General features: G+C 40.0%; 2 protein-coding genes across 2 annotated transcripts in view; one reads left to right on the top strand and one right to left on the bottom strand.

Annotated features, from left to right (window-relative positions):
- The first annotated feature begins 4,593 nt into the window (after positions 1 to 4,593).
- tmem160 (transmembrane protein 160) lies at positions 4,594 to 12,921 on the top strand. Its single transcript, XM_017696849.2, has 4 exons — positions 4,594 to 4,859; positions 5,500 to 5,524; positions 6,950 to 7,042; positions 7,776 to 12,921. The coding sequence occupies exons 1-4, from the start codon at positions 4,659 to 4,661 to the stop codon at positions 8,075 to 8,077; spliced, it is 621 nt and encodes a 206-aa protein (XP_017552338.2). The 5' UTR covers positions 4,594 to 4,658; the 3' UTR covers positions 8,078 to 12,921.
- A 3,086-nt stretch (positions 12,922 to 16,007) lies between these two features.
- The window catches only part of npas1 (neuronal PAS domain protein 1), a 47,092-nt gene continuing 43,678 nt past the window's right edge, over positions 16,008 to 19,421 (bottom strand). Inside the window, exon 12 of the mRNA XM_017696848.2 lies at positions 16,008 to 18,890. Coding sequence (XP_017552337.1) covers positions 17,917 to 18,890 — 974 coding nt within the window. The 3' untranslated portion in view covers positions 16,008 to 17,916. The remainder of the gene's footprint in view (positions 18,891 to 19,421) is intronic.

The following is a 19,421-nucleotide window of genomic DNA, read 5'->3' on the forward strand; positions in this document are numbered from 1 at the left end:
CACACACACACACACACACACACACACACACAAACACGTGCACATGCCAACACAAGCCCACATTTGTATTCATGCATACAGATACGCAATCACTCAGAATGACACACACACACACACACACACACACCTCATGTGAACGACTTATCTGCGTGCATGGTTTACCACATCTTGGGTCAAAAGTAGGCTACTGTGACCTGTGAGTGACCTGACACACGACTATAGGATAACACTTACATAATTCTGTATTTATGAAAATGTGCAGCGCACAATACAGTGTGATTTTACACAAAACTCAACACATGAAACACAACGATAAAAATCACACAGAAAGTTGCTTCCCCAGCCCCTCCCCTCCCCTCCCCTCCCCTCCCCACCCTCCGCACACACACACTCGCGGAGCCAGTCAAGCGACTCTTCTTTGTATTGACTCGTAGCACAAAAGCGCCTCCCTGTGGACGCACCGTAAAGTACGACCAATAAAACTGGAAGCGTTAGCGGAGAAAACACGTTCCCCCCTCTAAAAGCAGTATATCAGATTCTTTTCTGTCTGGGCAGTTCGACTTATTGTAATCTTATTTTATTATGAGCTTGACTTATTATGAACTAATTGTTGCTTATTTCTGTCCAAACTTTTGGCTTATGTGATCTTGATGCTTTGACTTAGTTTGATGTTTTTTTGTTCCTGCTTGCGCCGTGTCGTTCCAGGACATAGATGGAAGGCCCGGAGTGGCTAATCGGGAGATTCGGGACGATTCCCGATGGGTCGGCTCGTGTCAGTCTCGACTTTGGGCCGCTTGGATGGGGAAAATAATGTTGACACTTATCTAATCTTCTTCTTGCATTCATTCTCCATTCATCTGACAGCGCAGCCCCTACATGGCAGTAGATTAGGTGGGTTCTCCCATCTGAGGGAATTCTCTCCTCCCAAATGTTTATGCTGGTTGGGCCCAGTCTCTTTTCTGGAGTAGTAAAATTAAATACAGCAAGAGAATAGCGCGAAGCTTCAGTCGGTGGTGATGGAGGGCAGGAAGAGGCCAGGCGGAGCCGAAAAGGCCAGGTTAAAAAAAGCGCTGGAAGAAGATGCTGCCAAATGTGCGAAATTAACACCTAATTTCCAGAGGACAGACCCCAGGTGCAGCCGGTAAAGAGAGATATGGAAATAATTTAGTACTGTCAGTTTGAGGCTATTGCGCAAAGTTTGCAACGTCAATAGAAGATAAATTAGAAGTGTAATATATTTAATAGCCTAATTCATTAATAGAACGTTTTTGTAGCTTCGGAGCAGCAAACCCCTTCCGACGCTACTGATGATCCCGAGGAGGCCATGACTACCGAAGGGACAGGCAGAGGATAGTCTAACAGAGTTATTTAAACTAAGAGAGTTATTTGTAATGTAAAACATAACATAGTGTATAGACGTGATATGTTAAATTGTTCAGACATTCAGAAAGATAGCCTAATTTATTTTAACAAATGGAGACAAATATCCTAAATCACTATCAATTTTACACAATCACAATATAGGCTAAATTGTTTTTTAAAAAAACAAAAAAACTTCAAGCATGTTGTGTTAAATAAGCTTAATGAAATGTTTTTGTATCCTCAGAGCAGCAGATAAGCCAGTCTGATCCTGCTGGTGAACCGAGTAGGCATGGAGGGGCCAGGACTACAGAGTCAACAGGTAGAGAGGATAAAAATGAACTAAAAAACTATTTTATGTAACAAGTTACACACAGAACAGATGCGATGGATAGATTCTAAATGATACCCAGTACCCAGATATTCAGAATGCTGAAAGTGCATTAAAATCAGCCCTAATGAAATAGATGAACATTGTTTAATCAATAATTATCTCTGTCCATGACTTCACAGTGTATCATTTTAATGCTATATAATACAAGTGAGTCAGATGCTGACAGGGAAGAGACAGGGTCCAGTGAGACAGCAGCAGTGCAGCAGAAGATCCCACAAACTCAGGCAGCTGTAGATGAGGAGACTGATTTTGATTATTTTGCTCATCCTCAAAGACAGGATCTTCAAATGTTTTTCAGTTACTATCCTCAGCAGCCCACAAAACTCCCTATAGTGGCTAAGTGTTTTACAGCAAGCAAGGCACCAACCACAAATGGTTGACATATAGTGAAACAACACAACCACTCTATTATTCTGTCTGTTTGGCATTTGCACCTGCTGCAACTGATAATCCATTCATAAAGGGTGATATGAAAGCATGGAAATATATTCATCAGTGCATTGGAGAGCATGAGAAAAGTAAGACTATCCACAGGGATAGTGCTGATGCTTACTTTCTGATGGCTAAAGGGGCAGATGCAAAAAGCCTTCTGGCCGGCAAACAAATGTCTACATCATGAGCAGGAAAAAAAAGAAGTGTCAGGAAATTGAATGCGTAGTGGATGTGGTTAAAGTCATAGGAAATGTGATCTCAGTTACAGAGGGGATAAAGCAGAGAGTGCTTATACTCTAGAAAACACTGCAGTCAATCATGGCAACTTTTTAGAGTTGTTCATTCTTTTGAGCCGGTATGATCTGTGCCTTCAGCAGCACATTAGCAGTTGTATTGAGCAAAGCAAGATACATCATGACTGTGGGACAAAAGGTAGGGGTTCTCATGTGACTCTCTTATCGAAGGACATAGTAACAAAGTTGTGGATGTTCTCAAAAAGGTGATAAAGAGCACGATTGCAGATGAGGTTGACAAGTTGACATTGACTGAGATAAGTGATGAGAGAAGACACAGAAAACTGGCCCCAATAGGGGCAACAAAGTGATGGGCTAAGGATTAGGCCCTAACAAAAGTGTTTGGGTGCTTTGGTGATCCTGGGGATGCCCTCTATGTTGACCTCCTGTTGACCCCAATTGAAATCAAAGGGAATGACGCTATCATGGACTATGAGGGAGTTAAAGGAGCAGCTGATGTGTTTGTGAGTTGGGCCAATGAGAAACTGGAAGAGGCAGACAGTGAGCTTGTTGTGGAGACTGCACTTCCATAAAAACATGTTTGAAAAAAGAAAAGAATTCCAGGAGAGCTCCTGAAAGATGATCCAGTAGCCTCACCTGATACTGCATTTGAGGTCAAGGTCCATAATGTAATTCTGGACAATGTTTTTGCCAGCATAGACAGGAGGTTTTCAGCCAATGCAAAGCGTGCCTCAGATTTTGCTTGCCTTGAACCTAAAAATTTTCCGGAGATTAGGGCAAATGGACTCCCCCAGTACAGCACTCCAAGAGATTAGCAAGTGTCTATTGAGGTTTGATGACAAAGCAACTGTTAATACATTGCATGGAGAGCTGAATAGCCTGGCTCCTCAGTGGGAGAGATTGAAAAAGTCTCCTCTGGAGGATTACATTGTCAGGACAGGAAGAGATGTGACACAGACAATTGTGGAGGATAGTGGGCTGTCATATATGGAGTCAGAGTTTGAACTTGAGAGTAGGACCTGCTCTTCTTGCAAAAACTGTGCCATCTGTGTTTATCTGGTCCTCTCACTGTACAACCTCCTTACAGATGCTTACCATATAATTGGGCTGTCATATAAGTTTCTGTTGACCCTTTCAAGCACTCAGGTTGCATGCGAGTGGAGCCTCTCTGCATTAAAATGTGTGAAAAATAGGCCACGAAGCTCACTGTCTCAGGAACTCTTGGAGGCCTTCAGAAGGAAATGATCATGTCTATAGACAATGACACCATTATTAATAAAGTTGCAGAAACCAGTGCATTGCTTAGGAGGTTTTTGGTGCTGTAGGTAGCCTACTAAATGTGACTGTAGTGAAGCTACTTAAGAGTTTAGTGTAAATGTAATAATAGAGCACCTCTCTGATGGGAAGAAAAATGCAATTTTAATTTCAAATTATTTTAATTTCAATTTATTGCTCCTGTACAAAGGTAAATACATTTTCATCTTTATCACACGTTTTTCCTTATAAATCTTTATCTGATTTAAATTTGAATTAAACATGAAGTGTTTCTGTTAACTTACCAACATATACCTGAACTTATACCCAATAAAAAGGCATTGTAAGAGCTAGCTGCTGTTTCATTTATTCAAATTCCTCCTCCATGGAAAAAGTGGGCCGGTTTTGGGCATGAAACTCCCGGCCTGAAAAAGGGACCCACTCCGGCCCTGATAGATGGAATGACAGTAAAAGCCTCTTGACTTGACTTGACTTGACTTGAGTTTGCCGCAATAATGACTTTTTCCCAGATCTGACGCATAATGTGGATTTTTGAAGGTGTAGTAATTATGTACTATAATTGATACTTTCTTATGCAAAATTGTCGAAACGTCTTTATTCTGAGATAAGAGTCCTAAAACGTTTTAAATAATACATCTTTTTTACTACTACTGCCAGAAAAAGACTACCAGAAAAACAGTGGATATTTTTGTCTTTCAGGTCAAACTGGATTCTGTTCGTTTCAGTTATTTGAATTTCTCGTTAATAAAACTGTCTTGAAGGCAGAAAGTGGCCAAAACGCTAGATCACAGCTGACGACGGCGAGCTCCACACCCGCTAGATGGCGCTGTTGGTATTCTCGGCTGAACTCCCCGCTCAGCCGGCGCCTCTTTTCAGCGCTCGTTCCCCGGCGGGGAGAGTTCAGAGGGCTAAAAGGCCGTGTTTGTGTTGTATGGCTCTCTGCTATGGCCTCCCTCTGCTGGCTGTCGTGTCGGTATCTGTGCCGGTTCGCCTCTCCGCTGGCCCAAGCTGTCCGGCGGGCCGGACCCGCGCGCGCTGAGCGCCGCCTCCAGCGCGAGACCCGCCGCGGGATCGCGGACAAGAGCGCGTGGAACAGAACCAGGATGGAGCAGCAGCTGTCAGAGCTGGACAAGGCGGACGCGCTGGTAAGACCCTGACAGACGAGGCTGAAGTTGGTTTCCTATTCGACGGCTTCTTATTCCAATTGTCCCGTTCCGCCTTAAACGGTGCAGCAGTTTTTATTACAACTTCTCTGGCCAGACTTGTGTCCCGTTTAAGGTGGAACGGGAACGGTCGAATAAGAAGCTGGCTGTAGCTTGGTTATTTACACGGTTTCATTACTGACTCGGCTGGCCCGTTGGGCTTGCTTTAAAAACGCCGTTCCTCTTCCCCTTTCCCGTGTCAGTCATCCGGTTAGCACTGCGTTGTAAATAGCTGTCGGTTCTGTGTGCAGGCTGATGAATAACTAACTAGGTTAACGTAGCAAGATCAGAACAGCACTGGGGATGTTTTCTCTATATGGGTTCTGGGTTCGGTATATTTTCTTACTTAACATTAATGCCTTGCAGTCAGATGCATTTCTGAATGCAAAACTCCTAATAGTAATAGCGCACGCGAAAGGCCAATTTAAAATAGTCTAAAAAGTGAAAATCTAATATCAGAACATCAGACTTCTGATTTGCACTTCATTGTGAATGGATACAGTACTCATTTGCTCTGCATTGCACTGTAGAGATCAACACTGGCCTTGTGTTCTGATCTCTCTTTTGTTATGTTTCTCCACAGATGCTGAGAAAATCTCACGAGACAGGTGAGATCTCTTTTCGAAAGGTGCATCATCATCATCAGTGATGCTCTGTATTCTCCGAGTCCAGTCCGATCACACTGTGTATTCAGACTGTGGAAAACCCTCCTTCCCAACTTTGTTTATAAACAGAGGAATTTAATTTGATCTGACTGGTTGCTCACTTGTTGCTCACAAATGTCTTGGCCTCTACAGGGACATGGCATCATTATTTCTGCTTAATTCAGTCCTTAAGATGTGAATAATCTTAGGGTGATTTAATGTGAAATGGTTAATTGTAGAGAAACTTCGCCTCTCAGATTGCAGTGGTGGTGATAGGAACCAGGGGTTGTGATGTCACAAGACAAATATAGATATTTTATTTACTATCCAAAACCACCAGTGAATCTACTCTACCAGTATGTTTTATACGTAATGCTGATAATGATGAAATAGTGGTAAAGGTGACAAAAATTATTTTCTTTGGATTCTGTTTCATCTTACACACACACTTCCTAAGATGCTTCTCCTTCTGGGTCGCGGGGTGTGCTGGAGCCTATCTCAGCTGTCACTGGGCTGTCCAGGATACACCCTGGACAAGTATTTTTTCTTGCAATTTAAACAAATTATGTTTGCATTAGTATTTTCCAATGTTAACATTAAAAAAAATAGACTTAAAGCTTTTTGTGTGTTGTAAAGCTTGTCTTTGACATCAGGTGCATTTCGCTGCTGTCGAAACAAAACCTTGAATTTTCAAAATGGTATTCCTTTTGGTGCATTCTTCATGAAATGTACACACAATGTAAAACAGAAATTGAAAGATTTTGTGATTTGTAACAGTGTTATGTAATGTCTTTCTGTGATGTAGCTGTTAGAGGCATTAAACTCTTCAGACATCCGTTTCCTCTCACCACTGCTGTGAGTAGGGAAATTGTTGGGGATACTGGAATTATATCGCTATTGCTTAAAAAATTAAAGATGGGACAGAAGTTTAGGTCGCATTGATATTTCAAAATGATATTTGATGACATTTATTATATCTCAGAAGAGCAGAGTGTTTAGGTGACACTGGGATGGTCTGCTAAAATGTATACGTTTTACTCATTTTGCTGCTTTTGTAACCCTAGAGATGTTTTCTGTTTTTTTTTTTTTTTTGTAAAGCTAATACTTAATCAACTTTATGAATGTAAAATCTATGTTAATCTGCATTGGTATTATCAGATATGTACATGAAAAAGATATTGCCATCAGCTCACAATTCCCATATTTGGACATCCCTAGCAAGCATCAAACTCTGCTGGGCTTGTTCAGGACGGGTGTTAGATGCCTCTGAATTTGTTTTACTTTTATTATTATTATTATTATTATTATTATTATTATTATTATTTTATTATAGGCATTCATTAAAGAGAGTGATGCATGTCTTGTATAACCATGTGTTTTTTATTGTAGGGTTCTTGTCATGGTTCCGAAATGGTTTACTGGCTACTGGGATTGGCGTCATTGCATTTGTACAGAGTGATGCGGGAAGAGAAGCAGGATATGGTATAAGAGTTCTTCCAGTTTTTCTTTGTCTTCGTTTTAAATGTTCTTGGTTTTCTACAATTTCTGTTTTCTTTGCTGCCTGTACTTGTGTTTTCTTATTCCAGTGCACCTTATACTACCTTAGTTTCATTCTTTTGATCAGATGGTGTCCGGTTGCAGTTATGGGTTTTACTATCATAAGACAAAAAAAAAAAATTTTTGTGAAACTTTAATATGTACTTTTAGCAATGAAGCCCACCAGTTGTGTATTTTTTAATATCAACAGTTGTCTGTATGTTGAGTCTTGAACAGAATTTACATTGTGCATCAAAGGTTTGTTGACAGCTTCTGAAAATCATTTTAATAAATGCGCATGTTTGGTTTCCAGTAATGTTGGGGCAAGATGTTTTCAGTATGTGCTTTTGAAGACTGTTTTAAAAGAGAACCATTATTTAGGCCCTTTGTTAAACATGAAGCTGAGCGTGGCAATCCCAAACTATTATTGAATAACTGTTATGTAAATTTTACTTGAATGAATATCAACATTTGAAGAGCCAATGTTAATTGCAATTTTGCAAAAGAAAATGGTGTTCTCAACACATGCTGCTTTTGACTGGCAACGTATATGTAAATTTATCTGCTTTAGAGCTAACTAAAATGATAAAATTATGATCGAGGATACAATCATTTGCCTAAGCAGCAAATTAATATAAACACAGTAACATAGTCTTCTTTACTTCTCGTCCTTCTTTAGCCTTTTTCATTCTTGGTGGAGTCTGCGTGTCATTTGGGGGAGCATCCTATATGGGCAGTTTGCTGACCCTGAGGAGAATCATGCTTCTCTCTCTGCCATCTGCGCTGCTCCACACTGCTGTGGTGTCTAGTGTCGCCCTCTTCTGGCTGTGCGCAGTGTCGCTCTACATCGGCCGCCTCGAAGTAGAGATCATCCGTGATGAGGATGAGGAAGAGGAGGGTGGTGATGAAGATGGAGAGTGTGCAGAGTGTAGGGCTCGGCGAGATCGACATCATGCGAGCGATAGAGGCCAGGAGAAGTAATGGAGTGGGGAAAACTCCTGTGCTGTTTGAGCGCTGGTCTAGGACCTGCTTTCTGTATTTACTTTCTATCCATAAATATAAACTCAGAACTGTTCTCAGATCAGTGAAAAGATCATTTCAAAGGCAATCTACAGTATCATTGTGCTGACTGATGTTAAAAGAGAGAACCTAGGGGGTTTGTTATACTGTAGAATGGTGGAATAGTGTCCTCTTCGATGCGTGAGGATCAAGGCTATAAATAACGATCTTTCCTTTACAACAAAGCTGAATTAGTGTGTATGTGTAAGTGTGTATAAAAGATGACAAGCTATTTTAAATTGAACACTTGAAATTTTTACTTAAAGGGGTATTCCATTATCTTGTTCAAGTTTCTAACTCTCTTGTTTACCTCCATTATTATAGCTGAATAGGAGCTTTCTTTGGTTTCCAGCAGGTGCAGATGGAGAGCCTGTTTATTTATAATGAGCTTAGTGATATTCTAAGTAACTTCATTTTGGTTTCTCTTTTCAGCTACAGCAGCTTAATATCATGAAATCACTGAAGTGAAATTAGTGTTAAAGTCTCTAATTTCAGGTCAGTGACTGAGTTTCATTAGTCTGCTCTAGTTGTACTCGTTGTAAATCTGCTGGGATCAGTTTCTGTCTTATAACCTTCTAGGGTGGCACAATATGGACAAAATATCATATTGTGATTATCTTACTACTTATTGCAATTGAAATATGACTTGTTTTTAATATACTATTGCAATAAGTTGATGCAACACCTTCAGTCTATATTAGTTTGACTGCAATTTTTTCCATTTATTGGATCATGTGAACATGCTCACAGCACACGATAACGTTTTTGTGGTGTATTAAATGGGAATTTCACAAATATTAAAAACAAATCTGCTTAATACAGTCATTGGGATGTAAACAAAGTCATTCAGTGTTTTGATATGAAATGGCTCATTATAGAGAAACATTCTGCTGGTAATGGTAAATTAGCAGTAAATCTGAAAAATAATTGGGAATTTTTTTCATGCAACCCTGTATATATTGAAACAGTATGATTTTGATATTAAATATCAAAATCATTCTTAACTGTTATGTTTAACAAGTTTGTGTGAGGTAGCTTTTAGACACATTAAGCACTTCAGGCATGTGCTACCTCCATCCATCCATTTTCTAAACCGCTGCTCCGTCAGGGTCGCGGGGGGGGTGCTGCAGTCTATCCCAGCAGTCATCGGGTGGAAGGCAGGATACATCCTGGACAGGTCGCCAGTCCATCGCAGGGCATGTGCTTCCTATCAACAATTATTATACGTGTTGCAGATCACTTTTGAGATATATTAATTGTATGTGTAACAATCAGTGCTATTTTATGATTAATACAACCTCTTGTTCTAGAAATAAATAAATAAAATAAAATAAATAAATATCCGAAAGCATTATAAATCATTTTGGAATAAAGCTCTTAAATTTTGACTCTATTTTTTACAGTGGCATGTTTCATATCAAACTTTTCTGACTTTGGTTGCATGTTAACAATGTACTTATTTCAGACACTTTTGAAAAATCTGTGCAATTCTCCTTTAAAGGCTTGATTTTTGCGAATTACAGCCTTTTATGATATCACTACTGCAGATGCCAATAGCTGTAAAACTTTCATGATATAGTGTAGCTCTTTGGCCTTTATGAAGCTAGACTCTTACAAGAATTTTAATTTGCTTAACCTGCTGATTTAGACACATTGACTGAAAATGTTTTCTGTCTATAAAATAAAAATAGAAATGATTGGATATCCCTTTAAATGTCTTTTGCTTCTGCCAGCATACTATAATTGAGGCTGGCTGCTGGTCTAATTATTAAGTTGTGTAGCATCCTCTAATCAAGTGTTCTGGCTCGTGGCCTAGCAGACTGACTCGTGAATCAAGCTATTCAGTTACTTTTTCTGCATTGTCTGGATCCTCAGTTGTGAATGCACATACATGCTTAAGTCTGTACAACTGTACAATCCAAGGCTTTCTCTTGCTGTTCTGAGAATGTTTACCTTTTTGTTCTGTCTAATTCTTTTTTGTCTGAAATACAATCGTGTCTTATGAAGCACACAAACTTCATAATGCAGTGAGAGAATGTTTGGTGCGATATGTTTTAGGGATGATGAGTAGTAATAGCATTGATATACTTTGAGTTTAGTGCTATTGCTTTAAATACATAGTGCTATTATTATGATCATTTAATTCAGGTTTTACTTTTTGGCCATTTTCAGGTGACAAACTGAAATGAAGTTTATGTTTCACCAAACTATTTATAAACTATAAATAGACAAATAGAATTTATCCCCTGAGTGTCTCAGGCTAAAAAAATTTTAGAAGCACGGTCTTTATAAGAGTAGGCTAAGTATACCAGTATTTTACTCATATGCTAGCACTTTTTTCTAGTAAACTTCGTATTTGAAGTTATTGCATCTTTTCTCCACAGCTTTGTTAATTTCATTTTAGAGTAGTAGTTTTTTCCCTTTTCCCTGATGACATTAACTGCAGTGTCTGCAGCACTCTGTATATATGGGCGTGTATGTGCTTCCTCTGATGGAGTGCCTGAAAGGTGTGTGTTTTGCAAGAGTTTTTGTTATTCAGCGCACATTGCACAGCCCATTTGGAATCAGCAATGCTGAGCTGTTTGCAACCATTTTTTTCTTTTTGCTGCTCACTGTTGATGCTGTATGTACCCTGTTGTTCGGCAAACCAAACATCAATAGTCTGTTCAACAGGTCTTTCATTGATTTGGTTCGAAACTGAAATGGTGGGACATAATTCCATACAAATTGACAATTGAATTTGTCCACATGTGCTTTCGATTGCCCTTCGCCCACATCAGCTTACTGAGATAAAAAAATAAACTAAACTGCACTGGGTAAAATTATTCAGTACTCTGTGTAGGCATTGGTTTATTTCTAGATAAAGAGGAATTTCACTGAGGTGTCCTAGATTTATGCACAATTCCATCACTAACACGTCATTTAGGGTAGTTTAGTGTAAAATGGACCAATTTAGAAAAACTTACTAGCTCAGAATTGTTCACAGTGGTGGTGATGGCAGCCAGAGGTCTGAAGCATTTAATGCCTTGAAAAGTTAACTAGCAGAGAGCTGTCAAATGATTACAGACATTTTATCATAGTTATGATAAAAAGTATTCAGTCACGTCACTCCACTACTGCACTCCCTTGACTGGCTTCCTGTAGCTGCACACATCAGATTTAAAACCTGGTTGCTTGCCTACAAAGCCAGAAATGGACCAACCCCTCCCTACTTGATGGCAGTGGTCAAAAGTAGAACTTTACCTCGAGACCTTCAAGCTTCAAGTACAGCTCGGCTTGACCCGCCCTCGGACTCTTTTCTGTACTGGCACCCACTGGCTTTCTGAACAGCAGAGTCGCAGTCTTCAAACACAGACTGAAGACACATCTCTTTATACAGCACTAAAATGAGCACTGAGTTAAGTAATTAATTGTAATGTATTATACGGCACTTATTGAAATGTATTGCACTGCACTGTGTTTAAACTCTTTTTCTCTAGGTATCAACAGGGACTTTTGTTTCTAGCAGTATCTGAGCTGAGGACTAGCTTTCTCTCTAGCCTATTTGTAACTAGCAGTGATACTTTCTCTAGATAGACAGCGCACTTTTTGTAAGTGGCTTTGGATAAGAGCATCTGCTAAATGCTGTAAATATATGAAAATCATTCCTGGAGCAGCAATACATGTAGGGTGGTAAGTTAAGTACTCCTCAAATTATTTTTCTAGATTTACCACAATTTTACTATCATCAGCATTTATATATAAAAACTTCGAGGGCGTCTGTATTTTCACTGGCTATTTCGGACAGTTAATAAAATGACTACATTTATGTTGTACACATTGTGACCCAAGGCTGCCATCACCACTACTGTAAAGCATTCTGTGTCAGTAAGTTTCTTTTCAATGAATCATCTCACATCCAATCACTCTGAATAACTTTGTCTACATCTCATCGATTGAATCATGCAGCTATTTTAAATCAGTGGAATTCTCTTTAAAACATATAATTCTAATTAGATTTGAAAAAATTCTTTATACAGTTCACAGAACTGTTTCTGAATCTAGTCCTGGTCTAAAAATGTTGCATTTCGAATGGGTATTGATAGTGTAAGTTAATGAAAGACATTTTTATTTCTGTGGTAGCTGGGTTGAGGGTGCACATTTCGTCGTTAAAGAAACGTGATGTAGAAAGACTGTTGTGATAGTGTGGGGTAGATTAACCAACTGTACATATATGAGGTTTTTCAATTGTGTCAAGATCTATTGATTTCTTCTGTCATTTATTCTGTTTGATCTCAAAAGGGCTGCCTATTTATGTTTTTATCATCTGTAGGAAATGACTGCTTGTCACAGAGACCTTAGATGACACGCTGAATATAATTTATAGGCTGGTTTAGATCTTGCAAATCCTCAAACCTAATTAGTCTTTTTTTTTTTTTTGTTAATCTGTAAGCATATCATGTTTTAGAGAAAAGGTGGAACAAGAAATGTATCTTTTTCTTGAGAAACTTCCAGTCACGGGTGCTGTGTCTGACTTTTGTGAAGGAGTATAGGAGAAAGTGAAAGAATGGAAAATAGAAAATTGCTTTTCTTTGCTTTTCTCTTTCTTTAAATTAATCGCCATGTGACGTTCATTGTATGTTTTTTTTTTTTTTTTTTTGAGTGTGTATTTGTGCCGTTATCGCCATGGGATTATAGACTGTTTGTTGATGCATGACCTTCAGTGCTATTTACTGTACATAATGAGGCTATGAATATGTACATAAACAGGACATTAGAGCCAGTGGCGCAAGTGCAATTGTCTCTCTTCATTTCTGAGAATAGCCTGATGTTAAGGTAGATTTGACAGATCATTGGTATGAGAGAGGACCTTGATGGAGCTTTGATATGCTCTTTTGGTTTATAGAAAAACAAAAAGTCACCTATGATTTGAATCTTAGTAATATGCCTTTGTTTTCAGAGATACCAAACCTCAAAGATTTTTTTCCCCCTGTAGATCTTATCTAGTATGGCTTGTCACACCCACAAGGCCCCGTTCCTTCACGGATGTGTCAGAATTGAGAGTCATTTTTCAATGTGTGACAAAGTGCTTCTGCCAGAAAGAAATGAAGTCTGAGAGACAGCCCAATCGCTCTTGGTCAGGACTGTGCAGTTGGCCCCAGTTCATCGTTCAGATGCAACATGAAACATCTCCTGAACCTGAACATCGTGATGTGTAGTGTTACCATATGTCTAACTGACTCTGAAGATTGTGGCTGCCAAGAGTTAGATTAAGCACAAGTCAGACTTCAGCTCTCTTCCTCCCTCGGCTCCTCTCTGCTCTTTCCCATGTTAAAACTCCTGTAAGTCTTCCTCCTTTGCCGTTTTTGCGCAGTTTGTTCGTTACTGATTCTGGGTGTGTCTCTCTGCAGCACTGGGCCCACAGCCTGTCTGCCTATCTCTCTTGCTCTTCCTCTCTCTTTCCACCCCTCCCTTGGCTGTGTCTGACTGCGCAGCTCTGTTTGACATGCAGAGTGTCTGCGGGGGCCGCCACACGGCTAAAGGGCACTGCGCCCAAACACACACTCACTGGCCAGACCTTGCACTCCCAGCTGTACCTGACCAGAGTTCATAAATGCAGAGGATCTACAGCTGGATCCCCCTTAAAACCCCAACCATGTCTCAAGAGTCCATTCAGACCTCTCTCTGAAGCTTTGAGAACTCATCACGACACAGAAGCCTCAACCCATATTCACCTCCCTGATCAAGACAACTGTAGATCGTCATGCTCATTTCTGAGGACCGTGTGAGGCTTTTCTGAAGGAGAGGCCTTTAGGTCACTTCCACCATCTATCCATTATTGCCTGCACAAGCAGGCACGCGCCGTCCGCCTTTTTCTCCCCAACAACTCCAGCTCTTTAGTATGCAATTCCTCCAGTCGTCAAGAGGGAATGATCCTCACACTAATGAACTGGGGCCTGCCACTTGAATGTAAAACAGGACTTAACCCGTCTTCAATGTCAGAGCCCCTCCCTGGGGTTCCTTGAAACAACACAACACCGCTCGCCATGGCTTGCGCGCTTCGCGTTTCAATCACCCCGTCCGCCTTTTGTCTCAAGCCTGCAGCCCCTGCACAGCTATAACCGTGCAAGCTTCAAAGCCAAAGGGAGAGTTAGGAATCTGCATGCAGATTACGGCAGGAACTCCTCAGATTGCTTTGGAGGAAGAGCTGACAAAGTAGACTGGGCTAGTTTATCACTTCAGTTAGTCCATACTAGATCACTTCCCTTTGCTATTGGTTGTTTTTTGAAGAGGTTGTGGGAATTTCACTATCAGCACAAAACACACCACAATATATTGCAAGAGTGGTATCCAAACCTCTATACCCTCTGCTTTGCATATTTTAGTGGACTACTATCTAGGGCCAGTCTTGGAAACCACTGGCATCACTAGAATATAATGAGGCCAAAATGTAAAAATCGATCTTTACTCATTTTTGCTATGGCTCAGTGAAGGCAGTGATCTAATTTAGGTTAAATAATGAATTATTTATTGTAGCTACTTTTACTAGAACTGTATGTACAAGCCAAGAACCATTTAGGAACCATTATTTTGAAAGCAGCAGCCTAATTTATAAAACATTTACACTCCCAGATTCGTAACTATTTCTATTCAAAACTCACATTTATGTAATGACTTATAAAAAGCAAACTGTGTAGACCTGGCATATGAACGCCAATCTGAGTGTGCTACAAGCATTAGGGTATGTGGTTTATGAACACTAATTGAATCATATGCAAATGCTAAGAGCTTATCATCACTATAAAGAACCTCTTTGGTTCCATTCGGAACATTTATTTTAAAGAATGTATGCATCATATGTGTAAAAAAAACTAAGAATTTTAAGGAACCTTGAGGCACTGTGGGATGTTGTGCCATTATGCTTATTCTTAGTCCTCTAGCATTGTCTCCTGATATAAAGCTCTGGTGGTTTATTAAAGTTTGCCAGAATATTGGTAACGGTTGAAGCACTGTACAATGTTTTTTTAACAAATGTAATATTTCAGGCATCTGAAAAATATAGATATTTTTCCTGCATCACAATTCCAACACGGAGAGGAGAAAAAAGACACTCCACTACAGGAATAGAGTTTATTATCTCATCTGTATTATCGTTATAATAATCTTTGCAGATTTTAATTTTCATTTACCGTGATTGATGCCATTGTATTTTCACAAACATTTCAACATAAAAAGGTTAGATTCACAGTGATGGCAAAGGTTAAGAGACCACATCAATCTCATGAGTCATATTACACACTTGTGTGTATGCCCCAAACCCCCATCCAACCCCCCCCACACACTCACTTGCGCGCACTCATTTGAACACATCACTCACATGTGCACTTAAAAGTAAAATACATAAGGCTTAGCCTTTAGCCAGTGAAAACTGTTATGATCATTCACATTTTAAAATTCTTGTTTGGCATGGCCTACAGCTGTGTAGTCAACAAATCTGCGCTGAGACTGCTATACTCTGTGTGTTTTGGAATACAATTATCTGAATAGTGTTCAGTAACATACTGTTGTAACAGCTTTCAATGTCCACTAAACTGTATGAAGACCAGTTCTTACCACTACAATGTTTTCAGCCACCATATCCACCTGACACCTTGCAGTTTCACTTACTGACTAGAGTTTATTAAGCCTTGTTTAGGTCAGCAAAAAAATGTTTTTTTAACCAGAGTCATTCCACTACAGAATGTACTATACAGTAGAGCAAAACAATGTGTGGACATGAAAGAAGTGCTATATGTTCAAAACCAAATGCCTTAAGTGCTTGGACATGAAAACAGTGAAAGACACACTTACCCACCCTCCCACCCAACTGACCCTAAATACCAATAAGAAAGTTAGTTCTTGACATTATTTTGTTCACATGATCTGTATAGGGCTTTGGAGCCTTGCATGGAAGCAGTCTTTAAATCCCAAATGTCTTAAATATGGCTGCATTTTCTGAATCTGAATCACTTAAGTGATTCTTTTTTTAACCATAAGCTCAAAGACACGAGAATAAGAGACAAATATTTTATGTTTTTCTGTACAAAATAAAAAATACTACAGTGTTTAAAGGATTCAAACCCATGAAAGGGGCTTAACCGTGATCACTCCATGAAGGGACTGTGCTTTCTTATTATCTCAGACTAGGAACATCTTTTTTTTGGCAATCAACAAATGTCTTGAGCATGATCGTGTTCTGATATGCCTTTGTCCCTTTCATTTCATTAATGGATGTATTCCCTTCTGGAGTATTCCCCCCATGTACCAATATATGTGATTGCATGATGACCTCTATTTATACAGTATGGCTTTTCCTGCTTGTCCAGAGAGAGGAAGACCCATGCTTACTCATGAGCTAGCTAGAGAGGATGCTGGGAAGACTGAGTGACAAACCTGCACTGCTTTAACATTTGCCCCACCTCCTAGCAGTCAATATTGTGCCATCTTTGCTGTCAACTGACCTACCCATACTCTGCCCACAAATGTGTTCTTTTTAGCAAGCGTTGTGAAGTATTTAGCACAGGCTTTACAGAACAAATTCCATAATGAGAAACTAGCACACAAATTTGTTTCAAATTCATTATGCATGTGTGAGGATGTCTCAATTACTTGATTTAGAAAATGAATGAAATGTTAAAGTTCTTTATGAATCGGCTAAATAATTAGTTTAAAACTTGAATGAAATACAGTATTGGCTGATCATAGCTATTTGGCAGGCTGAGAAGTCTCCACAAAGGGGCGCACTCAAACTGCTTTTGTAAGCATCACTGAAAAAGAGGAAACCCATACAGCAGGGTCTCACTAAAGCATGCATGTTTGCGATTATAAATTGTACGACCACGAAGTAACATTAAATGTTTGCAGTTACAAATTGCATGTAAATGAAGTAAAATTATTAATTTAGCTAGTTCTAGCCTGAACAGCGTGTAAAACAGCTAACATTTACTCCAATAATATTCAGTTAAGCTGTACCTACATACCTAAAGTAAAGAATATTCTTGAATGTCTGTTACAAATTTAAGCAGAGCTAAAGGGCCATTTTTCTTGTATTTTCCACTTAGAGCATCCTGTGGTTTTATGTACCATAATACATTTTTACAGTACCATTTACTAACCTCTCTATATCCTTCAGAATTTAATAGACTGTCTTTGTCACTGTACCTTTAAGATTGATATATATAAATGAGCTCTGTTCTGATTGGCTGCCTCTTTCAAAAAGCAATGTGAAACACTCCTTAGAATTTCAGTATGAATGTGCAGGGTTAAACTGCTGTAGAGTGATCAGATAGATAAATGTACAATCTGGTACAATCACAGAAACAATTCAAAATGGGCTGTTTTTGCAGCATAGTTTCCATGTATGGACTGTATGGACTGGGTATGTTGTATGGGTATGGTATGTTTTGAAACATTAATGATATAACACTTCCAAATAAGAGAATGTTTACTTCCATTATATGGGCTTTTTAAAACCTGCGTGGTAAGTGAACAACACCATTAGTTATTTGAATCATATTAAACTGGACATTTAACATTATTTAGCGATCCTAAAAAAAACTTAGCATTCCAATGTGAATAATTTGTCCTACAATTTCTCAATGGGCTGAACATTTCGCCACCGTTCTGTAAAGCTTGTACAACCTCAAAACAGTACTTTAAAAAAATAATGCACCTGTGGGTGGAGTATGGATAAATCAATTCCTCTCATCTCTCTCCACCTCTCTATATCTGACCTCTCTTTCTCAGTCTTCCTCTGTTCCTGCTGCCCCTCTCAGTCCGTTCATGCAGAAGGGCAGCGTTGGGGGAAATGGCGGTTCTGAGGGTGAGAAGCCGCTGAAGGGTGGCAGCCCAGCAATCCTTTGCAGGTGAGGGAAGAAAGCGGGTGATTTAGGTGTGTGGTCAGTGCGGTGGCTGTCAGTGTGTGTCGTGGGCAGCTCAGGCGGTGCGTAGCGAATGGTGCTCGGGGCGTAAAGGCTCTGAGGCCCCTGGGGGCCGAGGGCCAAAGGGTGGAAGAGGACACGCCCAGCTGCCCCACCTGCAGCCAGTCTCTGGAGGAGCTCATAATCTGGGCTGCGAGCACTGTGAATTGGACGCTCTTCTCTGGGCAGTGGCGAAGCTGGGATGGGTGAGGACAGGGTAGGAGATGGGGGACTGAAAAGGCCCTTGGCTGGAGCTTCTGTAGCGATTGGGTCTGGAGCTTGCGAAGGGGGGCTATTGCCATTTATGCCACTGATGGCATGGGCACTAGGGTGAGGATGACCCCATCGCCCTCCGGTGGTTGAACGCTCAGTTTTAATGTTTGATCCAGCTGTGCTGGTCACTACACTTTTCAGTTGTTGAATCACAGCACGGCCATTGTGGGCTTTATCCAAACCACTGACCCTGCCGGCCTGCTTGGGCACACCCTCCTCACTCTTCACTCTCTTGCTGTTGCCATTGTGGTCCCACTCACTCTCCTTGTCCTCCTCTTCTTCCTCCTCATCTGCATCACTGTCACTGCCTGGATCTGAAGACCCAGATGGACTGTCTTCTCTTTGCCGAAACGTTTCCATACGCCTCCTTGTTTCTGGGGGACCATTTTCAGGGCTGGACCGACGAGGCCTCTTTCTTCTATCATCTGACTGGTTAACAGTTGGGTGAGCATACGATTCTCTTCCTTTACGCTCAGGCTCGTTCCGGCCTCCCCCACCCTTTCCTGGCTGAGTGCCGGTGGGGCCTGAAAGCAGAAAACATGGGGGTTTAAAACTAAATTAATTTAAAGCTAACAAATGCAACAAATGCAATGTGTGTGTTCCAGTAGTCAAAAGTTAGGAATCAATGTTTTCAGTAATATAAAACCAGTCTGGTAACAGATTACACTACACTAGCACTCCAAAGTGTGTAATCACTGTTTCAATAATATAAAACCAATTTGGTTACAGATATAGATGTATAAATTGATTCTAATATATTGCTAATGTTCTATAGGTTTCTGTGAAAGCTTGGCTGCAAGCTTTTGAGCTGTGTAACAAGTATTTGAACCACCAAGAATGAAGTTAAAATAAAATGACCATCCAAAACTTTATGTAGATTATTTTATGTAGACAATATGTAATCAATAACCTAATACATTTTTCTTGTATTGAATTATGTGATCAAGAAGGCAGACCACTTGCTAGCTTACAAAAATGTTAAAGTAACATCTGTATACCAAAATACTCTCTGGTGGGTTGACTTCAAGCAAAATTCCAAGAATCTATAAAAAGGA

Source organism: Pygocentrus nattereri, chromosome 17, assembly GCF_015220715.1.
Source record: "Pygocentrus nattereri isolate fPygNat1 chromosome 17, fPygNat1.pri, whole genome shotgun sequence".
In the NCBI taxonomy this organism is placed as follows: Eukaryota; Metazoa; Chordata; class Actinopteri; order Characiformes; family Serrasalmidae; genus Pygocentrus; species Pygocentrus nattereri.